Source organism: Arvicanthis niloticus, chromosome 30, assembly GCF_011762505.2.
Source record: "Arvicanthis niloticus isolate mArvNil1 chromosome 30, mArvNil1.pat.X, whole genome shotgun sequence".
NCBI classification, from domain to species: domain Eukaryota; kingdom Metazoa; phylum Chordata; class Mammalia; order Rodentia; family Muridae; genus Arvicanthis; species Arvicanthis niloticus.
In genome coordinates, this window is record NC_133438.1 from 24,769,779 (window position 1) to 24,783,076 (window position 13,298).

Sequence of the window (13,298 nt, forward strand, 5' to 3'; positions counted from 1 at the left end):
GACCGACTCGGGGCCACCGGATACTGAGGTGATGACTGGAGCTTTTAGGTACTGTGGTGGGATGGTAGAAGCAGAGGCCCCTGGCTGCCTGTGAGCGAGCAGCTGCACCTGTGAATCTGAGGCACGGGCATGACCAGAGCTGCTTCCTGGTACCTTGGTTGGTGGACCTATGGACACGCCCCCAGACTTGTAGGAAGGAGAACTGTATCCCATTAGGCAATATTATCATCTGGTTATCATTTTCATGTGGAAGTACAGGCATTTTCATGTGGTACAGCCTTAAATCCCAGGAGATGAATGTCAAGCAGATCGCTGATTCAAGTCTTCCTGGTACAGAACACATTTTAGGTAAAGAAACCTTAGGTCCAGGCAAAGTATGTACATATTACCCAGCATTCAGGAGACAGAGCCATGCAGATCTCCGAGTTCAAGGATCATCTACAGAGCAAGTTCAAGGACAGCCGAGCTTAGGCAGTGAAGTTGTTGAAAAATAGAAAGCTGGTAATAATGTAATAGAAGGAGTCATGTTCTGGCCCCAGCAAGCAGAGGAACTCAGCAGCTTTGTGTGTTTTTCAGAGTCCATGTGGCTCTGGCTTTAGAGGCAAGAATAGAAGGGACGACTGAGACAACTGATGCTGGTTGGCTGTAGTTAAAAAATTAGTGGGGATGAAGAAGAAACCAGCATCACTGAGGTGAAATCTTCTGGTAGGCGTTTTCTGAGAGGAAAAGAGGTTGTGTTCCAGAGATAGCCAAGGTTGTACCTTGTTGTGCACCTGGAGTTGATCATGTGTGAGAATCACCCAGGTAGTATTGGTTTTTAAGGCATGAATAAATCTCATGCAGAGCAGCTAAGGCTTGGCATGGTGAAGGGAGTGTATGACAGGAACCCAGTGAATCCTAGTCGCAGGGGAAGAACCCAGCATATTGAAGATGTCAGTCCCATGGGATGAGCAGAAAGAACTGCAGCAGCAGTAGAATAACCAGAAACTAGAGTACTATAGAGGGAAGAGCTGGAGAAGTGAACCAATCTCTTTCGAAGATCGCAGATGATCATGTATGAATCCCAGATGCTAGAACAAGAAGCTGTAATATTGAAGTTACCTTTGAAACCCTAATATTTTGAGATTCCAGAGCTGTGGGATACCTGCTCAGGAAAACAGTTCCAGATGGTGCAGTAACAGATAGTGAGGCAGGTCTTTGGACAAACTACCTTTTCGACTGCCATGCATGGCTTGTGGTTGAACAGGAGCATCTTTCAATAAACAGGACCTCAGGCACAAAGATGAGTTTGTAAAGCCCAATCAGTTTTGTTTAAGAGAGCTCACAAAGTCCATTTGACTAAACATCCTATGACAAGCCTCCCTTGTCGACAGCCAGTCAAGGTACAACTGCAGGGTATAGATAACTAATACACCTTACAGAGAAAAAGTTAGCCTACCCATCATGGTTGTCAGATGATTTTGCCCCTTTGATTGGTTCCTGCAGATTATGCCAGTCATGTAGTTTTTAAAATATTAAGCTGCTGACCTGTATGTTAATGTCCCAATCTTGCTGTAACTGCAATAAATACCCAGCACCCCTAGACCTGGCCGGTCAGTTTCGATCTCATGTGAAGCTGACTGGCAAGAATCCTTATTACAGAGCTCATAATAAAGACCTCCATGTGTTTGCATTGCAATAGGCTTCTTGTTGGTCTCTGGGATCTCTGTGACTTGGACATAACATCTTAGCGCATTAACTAGAACCCCCAAGACCCTCAGGACTCCCAACTAAAGGATTGAAAGGCTGGTTGTTAATATCCACCATTGTTTCTGTGTCAGTGGCTTGTCTGCCAGATATGAGTCTGTGTGCCTTGGTGTTTTCAGATTTTTCTTGAGTATCTGTGGAGAGAGATGACTAAATTGAACATGGAACCCTGCTACAGTGGATATGCTGGAGAGTCGCAGCCCCAAAGTGCTTCGAAGATGTTCCAGAGCCTGGTATAGTGGACGTTGATCCTCTGGTCTTAATTTCTGGGAAGGTTAGAGCAGACTTCAAGCCCTGTTACAGGGCTCACAGCTGCCATCCTGCCTTCATTTTCTCCTCTGTCCAAGTGGAGGAATCTGCTGGGTAGTGTCTACCGCCCCCTTGTGGCTGTCTATTTTGTGTGTTGCAATTTGTTATTCTCTGACTGAGGAAATTAGACAAACTCCACCCTACTCAATTTAGTTTCTAGCCGCACACCTTGGGTTAAATCCTTAACAACAGGACCTAGACCCATTGACTAGTCCATGACAGAGAGCTCTTCAAGACAGCATCCAGGGCAAAATCAGGCTCTGCCTACCTTATTTTAAAGGGTAGAAAGACAAAGACCTTATTTTCTACTTCCTGAACTACCCTCTGCCCAGTTCATGTGTGACTCTAGTTTTGAACTTGGAGCTGTCATAAGATGGAAGGTCATTCTTCATCAAGTCTCACAAAATTAGCATATCTTCCTTGGACAAGAGGTCTTGTCTTGTTGGTGGCCATTTCCAGTTGTGTGGGACAATCTGCTTTTCTGTCCACCTTCCAGCTGTTTTAGCCTCCTCTTTGGTAGCACTGGCCTGGGAACCCAGGGTTACAGAAACTCACCCCAGGTCAGCACAGCCTCTGAGCTCCCCATTCCAGTGTATCCTTCCCTGCTCTGAGTCAGGTGCCCTCCCTATTTTGTCCTTTCTCAGCCACAACTTCAACTCTCTCTTGTGGTGTCAGGCGTTCCTATAATTGATATGGTTAAATCATTGGTTTTGTGTTCTAACAACTTCCTCATTTATTATTGTGTCTGTGTCATAGTTGTCTTTAGTTCTCAGCATTTCAGAGCTACAGTCATCTGAAGGAGCCTCAATTGAGAGCTCTCATCAGAATGGCTGGTTCTATGTCTGTGAGAGATAGTGTTGATGATTGATTAGAAAGGCTCTTCCACTGAGTGTTGCAATATCCCTAAGCAAGTAGGCCAGTGCTGGATGAGAGAGCTAGTTGAGCATGAGACAGTGACCAAGCAAGAGAGCAAGCCAGAACACAGTGTTTGTCCATGCTTTTTGCCTTCATTTTCTAATCTAAGCTCCAAAATGATGGACTGTGATCTGACAGAACCATGTACAACAACCATTTATTACCTGGGATGGTTTTGCTTAGAGGATTCAATCACAGCAATAGGGTAGCAAATTAGAACAACAATGTTATTTTGCTGCTGTACAGAATCTATGTTGTAGATTGTATTCTTGTAGACAGGACAAATTTTGGGTAGAAAGATTTTTGGATTCGTTGGTGTCTTTAACTCTCCTCTGAGGGTCCTGCCTGACTGCAGGGTGTGGTCTTTTCAGTGTCCATATCTAACTGTTATACATCTCAGCTAAGATCAACCTTAAACTCCTTGGTACCCTCCAATTTGTGGTCTCTGGCACATCCTAAATGTACCACCTTGCCCCCAGCCAGTTGCAGATTTTGATTCATTTTCCCTCTCTTTCCCTCTCTTGTCTCTCATCACACCTGTTGCTGGCTCTCCCCAATTCCCCTTTTTTATCTGCTCTCCCATCCAGTTCTCTCTCTTCCATCTGCCTCCTACGATTGCTTTATTCCCCCTTCAACCATGCTCATTTGGGCCTTTTTGTATAGCTTCTATGGGTCTATGAAGTGTAGTGCAGGTTTCCTCTACTTTGTGGTTATTATACATTTGTAGATGAGTACATACATGCATGTGCTTTTAGGTCTGGGTTACCTCACTTAGTATGATAGTTTCTAGCTGTATCCATTTGCCTGCAAAATTTATGATGTCCTTGTATTTAATAGCTGAATAGTATTTCCTTTTGTAAATTAACCACATTTTCTATATTCATATTTTGGTGAGGGGCATCTGTATTCTTTCCAGCTTCAAGTGGTTATGATTAAAATAGCTATGAATTTAGTGGAGTCCCTACTCTAGGTCACCTGCCTTCACAGAGTTCCTCCTGTATCTTCTGTTGGTCCTTTGAGAGGGTGTAGGCCCCTGGGTATCCATGATGGTGTATCAAGTCTCTATTGGGTTAGGTGCATCCTCTCCGCTGAGGCCAGATGTGGCAGCACAGTTAAAGGAACAGATTCCAAAGACAGACAGCAGCTTTAGGGACAACTACTGCTACAGGTGTTGGAGGACCATCTTGAAGACTGAGCTGCACATCTGCTACTTATGGGCCAGGGTCCTTTGTCCAGCCTGTGTGTGTTATGTTTGTGGCTCAGTCTCGGAATATCCCCAAGGATCAAGGTTAGTTGAGTCTGTTGGTCTTCCTGTGGATTTCCTGTCCTCTTCAGGGCCCTCAATCGTTCCCCCAACTCTTCCATCAGAGTTACCAAAATCGAAACAATTATTGACTGTGGATCTCTGCTTCTGCTTAAGTCAACTGTTGGGTGAATCCTCAAAATGGACAATTATGCAAGGCTCCTGTGTGCCTGTGTGGGAGCATCACAGAGTATCCTTAATAATGTCATGGATTCAAGCTTGTCCATGTGTGTCTCCAATTGGATGAGTTTTCATTGGCCATTCCTTCAGTCTCTGCTCCAGCTTTATCTCTGCATTTCTCTTAGACAGGACAAATTTTGTACTGTGTGTGTCTCCAGTGTTGTGGTTGAATCTGATCCTTCAGCTTTCTTCTCATGCTCCCATACATTCCCCATTTGGACTCTGTCCCTCAATCACATAAGATACTGTGCACACATTTCCTATTCAATGCTATGCTATTTTGCAAACCTGGTGGTTTTATATTTTTAACTTTATTCATTCTGTTTTTAGTTTTCTAGAACAAATTTCTCTGTGAAGCTCTTCCTGTGCTGATAGTAGATATAGAAACCACATAAGCCCCGTGACATGTTTTTGTTCAATAAGGACATGCTTTTGTGCATCTCTTCATCCACATCTTCAATTTTAAAATTCAGCCAAATGCATAGATCATATTCTATTTCTCTGGATGGCTTATGCTCATGTGATCAATATTATTTGATGCTTCAGATTCATTGAATTGCAGGTGTATGATGTTCTGCCTAACTCTTATTTTTGTTGTGAAATTTTTGAATAAATAAGTGTATTATGGCTGGGTGCACGAATATGAATATCATGTGTGCCTCATCTTTACTGTTGTCAGAAGATGGCCTCAGAACTCCTGATCTTGAAGAAATGGACAGGTGTGGGTCCACTTGTGTGTGCTAGAAATTGACCCCCATTATGTGGAAGACCAGCAAGATCTTTCAACACCTGAGCTATATCTCCTGAACTACATTCTTTATTTCTGATCAACATATACATTACTGCTGCATGGTGGTGGCACACGCCTTTAATCCCAGCACTTGGGAGGCAGAGGCAGGTGGATTTCTGAGTTGAAGGCCAGCCTGGTCTACATAGTGAGTTCCAGGACAGCTAAGGCTATACAGAGAAACCCTGTCTCGAAAAAAAACAAAACAAAGCAAAAAAACAATAAAACAAAACATATATATTACTAATATTTTCATCTGTCCATTTTTAACTGTTTAAAAATGTATTCCCTTTTAGTAAAATTTAATTAATGTTGCTGTTTAAACTGGTTCACTGAATGTTTATACAAGATGAATACAGAACTGCCGTGAATGTATAATTCTTTGGAGGAACTTCAGTAAAAAACTGTGTGTTCATTCTATCATTTTTGTTTCCTGGTTTATTTTGTGGCAGAGTGAGGTTCTTAACATGTAACTTTTGCTGTCCTGAAACTCATTGCATAGACCGAGCTGGCATCCAGCTCAATGACATACACCTGCCTGTACCTCTGTGATTAAAGACACAAGCAAACGCACGCAGCTTGCCCATCACGTTTGTAGTTAGTAATTGTTCATACAGCTTTTCAGATGTGTGCTCAATACAGTTGATCTGTTTCCCCCTGCATACCCTCTCAATTGCCATTTGTGTTGCAAGGCTATATCCTATTCAAAGGGTTAGGAAGTAACACAGTTGAACCCTGTATCAAGGGTCCAAGTGTCAATATTTCAAGTTTCTTCTAAACTGACATGGTGATTATATTATAATTTGTGTGTCATCAAATAAGTGGAGGAATCATGTGAATTATAAGATTATATTGTCTAGGAAGCATACCTTTACTTTGTACTGATGTCAGTATCAGGCTTCGTGTTGTACACATGTATGTGATATTTTAGGAAGCTGTGAGTTTCGATGATGTGTATGTGAACTTCACTGCAGAAGAGTGGAATTTGCTGGATCCTTCCCAGAAGAATCTCTACAAAGATGTGATGCTTGAGACCTACTGGAACCTTACTGCTATAGGTACGACTAAATTTTCTTTTGCTTCTTAAAATAAGGAAAAATGTTTCTGGGTTACTGATGATCATCTCTTATTTCCACAGAGAACAAGTAATATTGAGTTGAATAAATCAGGTTCATTGCTGTAAAAATTTAGAGTAACTTGAATTTTGCCTAATTCCAATACCATATCATTCATTTTCTGGTACCTTGGTTTCAGGCTATCATCTGGAAGTCCATCATACTGAAGAACAACATCAAGCTTCTAGAAGTCATGAAAGGTAATTTTAATGTGTAAGCTGATACTAATATGCCTGTGAGAAAATTTTAATATGATCTGGAAGCTCTAAAGGAAAGCAAGTGTGTAAAATATCAGTCCTTTTATTGTAGCTATGATTATAATATTCTCCCAAAACTATGTACCTCAATGTCAGTTATCTGATTTGTGTTTGCAAGGCACTTCTTTAAGAAAGAAGAGAGGGAAACAATGCCTTAAGAGATTCCTTTATTTGATTTGTATCTCCATTAGAGCTATGTTGTGGAACTACCAATTTATATAGTCTCAAAATATTTAGATGTTGCACATTGAATAGTGATAAACATGTATCCATAACCTTCTAATAAGCAAATAGTTCATGATAAAGTTGGTGAAACTCATATTCTTATAGTGAAATTTTTAAGTTTATTATTTTCTCAGTTTATGAGAATCAAGAATGTTGTCGTTGAGAAACATTAACCATGTCTACAATGAAAAAAAATCAATGTTTTGAATTCAATGTGGCAACATTTAATTTGTTCTTCTTTTTTAATGGGTGTATCAATTGTCAGAATGGATGAAACCATGTGAGCATAGAGATACTAAAAGGAACAACGGACTTCTATCTACTTCAGAACAATGAGAAGATATGTAGTATTCTGCCTTTGGTAGACTTTCTGAATATGATAGATGTTTGCAGTTAATTGATTTTATGACGTTACTGGGAACATCCCCAAAGTCACACTGCAGAAAATCTCTATGAGTACTGGAAGTTTGTAAATTCTTTTGTTCATCCTGGTTCACAGTGCTGCTGTTGTGTGATGCACACTACAGGAAAAAATAAGAATGCAATGAGTGTTTTAATGCTCTGAGTTATCCCATATTTCTTATGACATGTTAAAAACATCATATAAAAATCTCATATAGATTTTATAAATGTGAGCCATGTAATAAGTGCTCTTACCATCACAGGTAATTTCAAAGAGGTAAAGCAACCCACAGTGAGCAAGTATAACCATGAACATGAAAGTGATAAAACCTTAAGATCTGAGTGTTCTTTATTATTAGACCAACTATAAAATTTATTCATATTGGTAAAATGATTGATCAAGCTAATGAATGTGGTAAAGCATTCACATGTACCCATTACTGTTGCAGGCATGAAAAAAGTTATACTGGAGAGAAACCTTATGAATTTAACCTATCTGGTAAAGCCTTTTCACGTCACAGTCATCTCCAATCTCATAAAAGAACACATACTGGAGAGAAACCTTATGAATGTACTCAATGTGGTAAAGCCTTTTCATGTCACAGTAATCTCCAAAGACATAAAAGAACACATACTGGAGAGAGACCTTATGAGTGTACTCAATGTGGTAAAGCCTTTTCATGTCACAGTAGTCTCCAAAGACATAAAAGAACACATACTGGAGAGAAACCTTATGAATGTAATCAATGTGGTAAAGCCTTTTCACATCACGGTCATTTCCAAAGACATAAAAGAACACATACTGGAGAGAAACCTTATGAATGTAATCAATGTGGTAAAGCCTTTGCAATATCCAGTCATCTCCAATATCATAAAAGAACACATACTGGAGAGAGACCTTATGAATGTAATCAATGTGGTAAAGGCTTTTCAATATCCAGTCATCTCCAATATCATAAAAGAACACATACCGGAGAGAGACCTTATGAATGTAATCAATGTGGTAAAGCCTTTTCATGTCACAGTGGTCTCCGATCTCATAAAAGAACACATACTGGAGAGAAACCTTATGAATGTAATCAATGTGTTAAAGCCTTTTCATGTCACAGTGGTCTCCAATACCATAAAAGAACACATACTGGAGAGAAACCTTATGAATGTAATGAATGTGGTAAAGCCTTTTCATGTCACAGTGGTCTCCGAAAACATAAAAGAACACATACTGGAGAGAAACCTTATGAATGTAATCAATGTGGTAAAGGCTTTACACAACAAAGTCATCTCCAATATCATAAAAGAACCCATACAAGAGAGAAACCTTAGTTATGTAATCAATGTGGAAAAAACCACTTATAAGTGAAAATGTTCTAAAGACATAAATGATCACATACTGGAGAGAAACTTTATGAATGTAATTAATATAGTAAAAGCCTTTTCACAAAGTTTTTGTCTCCAAAACCATAAAAGAACCCATATTGGAAAGAAACCTATGAATGTAATCATTGTGGTAAAAGCCTTTCCATAAGAATTTTCCCCCAAAACATGAAAGAACCCATATTGGACAAAACTATGAATGTAATCATTGTGCTAAAGCCTTTGCATGTCCCACTAGTTTCAAAAACATAAAAGATCCCTTCTTGGAAGAAACTTCATGAATGTGATCAATGTGGTAAAGACATTTCACAACTTTAGCATCTTTATTATTATAAAAGAACAGGAACAGGAGAGAAGCCTCATGAATGTAATCAGTGTTGTAAAGCATTTGCAAATCACAGTCATCTGCAGTGACAGGAGAGATCACATACCAGGGAGAAACTTGCTTGAATATTAACAATGTGGTAAAGCCTTTGCATGTCAGAGTTCTTTACACATACACAAAGAAATCACACTGGAGAGAAGCCTCATTAATGTTATCACTGTGGAAAAACTGACAATTCACTTTTATCTGTGACTATATAATAGAACCCATTCAAGAGAGTGACTCAGTGTCATCAATGTGTTAAGCCCTTGCATGTCACAGGCATTGCCTGATACATAAAAGAATACATACTGTAGAGAAACTGCATGAATGCCATGAATGAGGTAAAGTCTTTGCATGACAATGTACTCTCCAAATACTTCAAGTAACACACTTTTTAGAGAAACCTTACACATGTAACAAATGTGGAGAAGCCTGTTCCTATCACTGACAATATTAATATGTTTGGCCTTGTGGGAGTAGATATAACTGCTTTGAAGGAGGTGAACTCCTAGGTTATTGGTCTTTGGAGCTCTGGCCAGTACAAAACAGACTCTCCTACCACCTGGCTGGAAGACAGTGTCTTCCTGACTGCCTTCTCATGAAAATGCAAAACCCTCAGCTCCTTCTCCAGCATCATGGCTGCCTGCATGCTGACATTCTTCCTGCTATGTTGGTAATGAACTAAACACTTGAAAGTGTAAGACAGACTCAATTAACTATTTACCTTTAGTAAATACCAAAATTATTTGGTATTTACTAAAAAGTTGCCTTGGTCCCAGTGTCTCTTTTAGCAATGGAAATTCTAAGACAGAAGTTGGTACCCCAGGTTTAAGTATTCTTATTGGAAGGCCTGACCATGCTTTTGTTGGAAGCAATGTGGATTTTTAGACTTTGGGTTTGTACATGCATTAAGTGGAACTTCATGGGCCATCCTAGTAGAACACATATGTACTAAGGGTGGTTTGAACTTTGTATATAGTTTTTATAATGCTTTGTTGAAGAATGTTGCTGTGTTTTGCTCTCACCTGAAGGTAAAGAGGTTTATTTGGTTAATTGCATTGACAAAGGAAGTCTCAGGACACCAAGTACAGTCTTTAGCTTCTATTTACTCTCATGGTGATTGTTTTGATCATGCTTAGTAATCTTAGAAAAGAAAGATATAAAATGTTAAGTTCAAAGAGAAAATCTCACCAGGAAGTTGAATGAAGGTATATCTTGTGATCAAAGATACACAATGGTATCAAAGAAATGTTGATATGGTAAGATACCATCCACTTAAACATATGGATGTGAAGTTGTATGGATGAGAACTGTATAATGTTAGGCATTATTATTAACTGGTTATTGTTTTTATGTCAACATAAGGAGATACATGTATGTGTCAATTTGACAATTGATGGATTGTGATTATAATACTGTGTTTTCAATTTAAACTCTAAAAGCATATAGGATATACTTAGGTCCAGGCATGGTGGTACACACCTTAAATCCCAGGAGATGAACATCAAGCAGATCTCTGATTCAAGTCATCCTGGTACAGAACAAGTTTTAGGTGATAAAAAGCTTAGGTATGGGCAAAGTGTTACACAGGTATTATTCAACATTCAGAAGACAGAGCCATGCAGATCTGAGTTCAAGGTTAATCTACAGAGCAAGTTCAAGGACAGCCGAGCTTTTGTTTTACTCTATGTCAAAGGATACAGAATGTAGGTTGTATGGTCTACATTATTACAGCCATTTGTTCTTTTGTGATTAGAAATATGCATTAAATTTTGAGGAATAAAACATGAATAACAGAAATCATGGTTAGGAACAGTTGCTATGTTTTAGGTAACAAAACATGAATGATGAAAGCTGGTCAGATATTGTTAGTACACAGGTCCCCTATGACCTAAGACTTGAACTTAATTTCATTTCATGATTAAGTTGAGGTTGGTAACAAAAAGGCAGTCCTTAGGGCAAGTTTCTTTTGCTTCTTCCCAACATTTAGATATTATAGACATATTTGAATACATAGCAGAACACATATTGAAGACATATCTTACAAATGTAATCAATGAGATAAAACCTTTTCACAACACAGTTATCGATGAACATAAAAGAACACATCCTGGAGAAAAACGCTATGAATAAGCAATGTGGTAAAGCCTTTGCATGTGGCAGTCATCCTAGAAACCATGAGATAAAGTCATAATTCGAGAAACCCCATAAACGTGGCCTATGTGTTAAAGTCTTGTATTTTCTGATATCTTTATAGAAGACTAAACTCTTTAGTAAGTAATCAGTCTATTAAAGACTTTCTATATCACAGTAGTCTTTAAGCACCTTCAATAATATCAAAAGTAATCTGTGACTACAAATAATTTGTATGATCTTACCCAACACACACTGAGTTACTCAAGGTTATTCATTATGTAGAACAAAAATTTGACAAGCTTCAACCATCAGTTCAAACTTTACGATGTCTCTCTATTTTGTTTACACTGGTAAACTCATTTGTACATACAAAGACCACTGGTTTTTCTTTTTCTTTTTTGGTTAATCCTGTATCCAACAACTTTGCTGAAAGTGTTTATCACCTCTAGGAATTGCCTTTGAGAAGTTTTAGTTCAGTTGTGGTTACTATCATATCATCTGCAGGTAAAGATAATTTTACTTCCTCCTTAAATTTACAATTGAATGTTAACTTATTTAACATTCAATTATAAATTGCAATATAGGACTAGTTAACATTAAACTGTAAATAGCAGTAAAAAAAATAGTTAACATTAAATTGTAACTTCAATATAGCACTAGTTAACATTAAAATTTTAGATAGTATTTTGAATAGATATGGAGAGAATGGATCACCTTCTCTTCTTTGTGAATTAGTGGAATTAATTAGAATTTCTCTCCATAATTTAATGTCAGCTATAGGTTTGCAGTAAAGTGACATTATCATGTTTAGATATGTTCCTTGTATCCTTAATCACTCCAAGAACTCTATCATACAGTGGGGTTAAGTATTGTCAGAGAAGTTTTCATCATCTAAGAGATTACAACTTTTTTTCTTACACTTTAATCACATTATGTTAAACCATCCCTGCACCTCTTGAACACAGCCTACCTCATTGATCATGGTGAATGATCTTTTGATGTGGTTTCTATTTTATTTTTTCTGTTTTATTAAATATTTTTACATATTTGGTTTTAAGGAAAAATTGGTCTACAATTCTCATTTGTTACTGAGTCTTTATATTGACTGGATATTTGAGTAACCATGGGTTCAAAAAACAAATTGGCTAAAATTTCTTCTTTTTCTATATTGTTGAATACTTTGAGGAGTATTCTCATGAACTCCTCTTTGAAAGTCTGGGAGGATTCTACCCTAAATCTCATGGCCCTGCGCTGTGTTTGTTGGCAGACTTGTAATGACTTCTCTTCTTCTAGACGTTTAGGCAGTTTGAGTTGTTTCCCTTAGTTGGATTTAACTTTGGTAAGAGGAACCTATTGAGAAAATTTTCCATTATTTTTAGAAATTCCAGTTCAATGGAGTTGAAGCTTTTTAAAACTATGTCATTACCATTCTTTAGATTTCTTCATTGTCTATTATTTTGTCCCTATTTTTATTTTAGATTTTATTAATTTGGATATTCTCTATCTTTTAATAAGGGTTTGACTATCTTATCTAATAAAAGGCTCAAAGGAGCAACTCCATGTTTCATTAATTCTTTGCATTCTTCTCTTTCTATTTTGTTGATTTCAGCTCCCAACTTGATAATTTGTTGATGTCTAATCCTTTTTTTCATTGCTCACTTGTTTCTGTTCGAGAATTTAAAGCATGCTGTTGAATTGTCAGTATGAGAGGTCTCCAAATTTTTCATGCAGGGGTTTTGTGCTATGAACCTTCATCTTAGAACCAGTTTCATGTTTTTTGTATTCTGTGAAATTGTACATGTTTCATATTCATTTGTATCATATTCTAGAAAGTCTATAATATCTTCCTCTATGTTTGTCTTAAGCTAATTTTCATTCACAGTGAGATGTTCAGCTTCCATGAGTTTTTAAGCTTTTTGTTCTTTCTGGTTTTGTTGATATCCAGGTGTAATCAATGGTGGTCTGATAGGATTCATGGTGTTATTTCAATTTTCTTGTATGTATTGAGGTTGGGAGTATGTCTGAATATGTGTTCATATTTACAAGTAAGTTTCATGAGGTGCTGAGCAGAAGGCATATTCCCCTATATTTTTGTAGAATGTTCCCTAAATATCAGCTGGACTCATGTTCATGTTGTCAGTTAGCTGGAATATTTCTCTTTTTTTGAGGGGGTGTCTGGAGA

The 13,298-nt window shown here is 38.0% G+C and overlaps 2 protein-coding genes across 2 annotated transcripts in view; both read left to right on the plus strand.

Annotated features, from left to right (window-relative positions):
* Positions 1 to 6,218: 6,218 nt before the first annotated feature.
* Positions 6,219 to 13,298, plus strand: part of LOC143441056 (uncharacterized) — a 30,578-nt gene continuing 23,498 nt past the window's right edge. The window contains exons 1-2 of the mRNA XM_076928132.1: positions 6,219 to 6,298; positions 6,495 to 6,555. The gene's annotated coding sequence lies outside the window, so the exon portion shown is untranslated. The remainder of the gene's footprint in view (positions 6,299 to 6,494; positions 6,556 to 13,298) is intronic.
* On the plus strand, positions 6,221 to 12,667 carry LOC143441057 (uncharacterized). The gene is made up of 3 exons (XM_076928133.1): positions 6,221 to 6,298; positions 6,495 to 6,555; positions 7,103 to 12,667. Exon 3 carries the CDS (start codon positions 7,630 to 7,632, stop codon positions 8,560 to 8,562), a length of 933 nt encoding a protein of 310 aa, XP_076784248.1. The 5' UTR covers positions 6,221 to 6,298; positions 6,495 to 6,555; positions 7,103 to 7,629; the 3' UTR covers positions 8,563 to 12,667.

Excerpts from the sequence above, each read along its gene's own strand:
- LOC143441057 (XM_076928133.1), top strand. The coding sequence starts at position 7,630 with ATGATTGATCAAGCTAATGAATGTGGTAAAGCATTCACATGTACCCAT.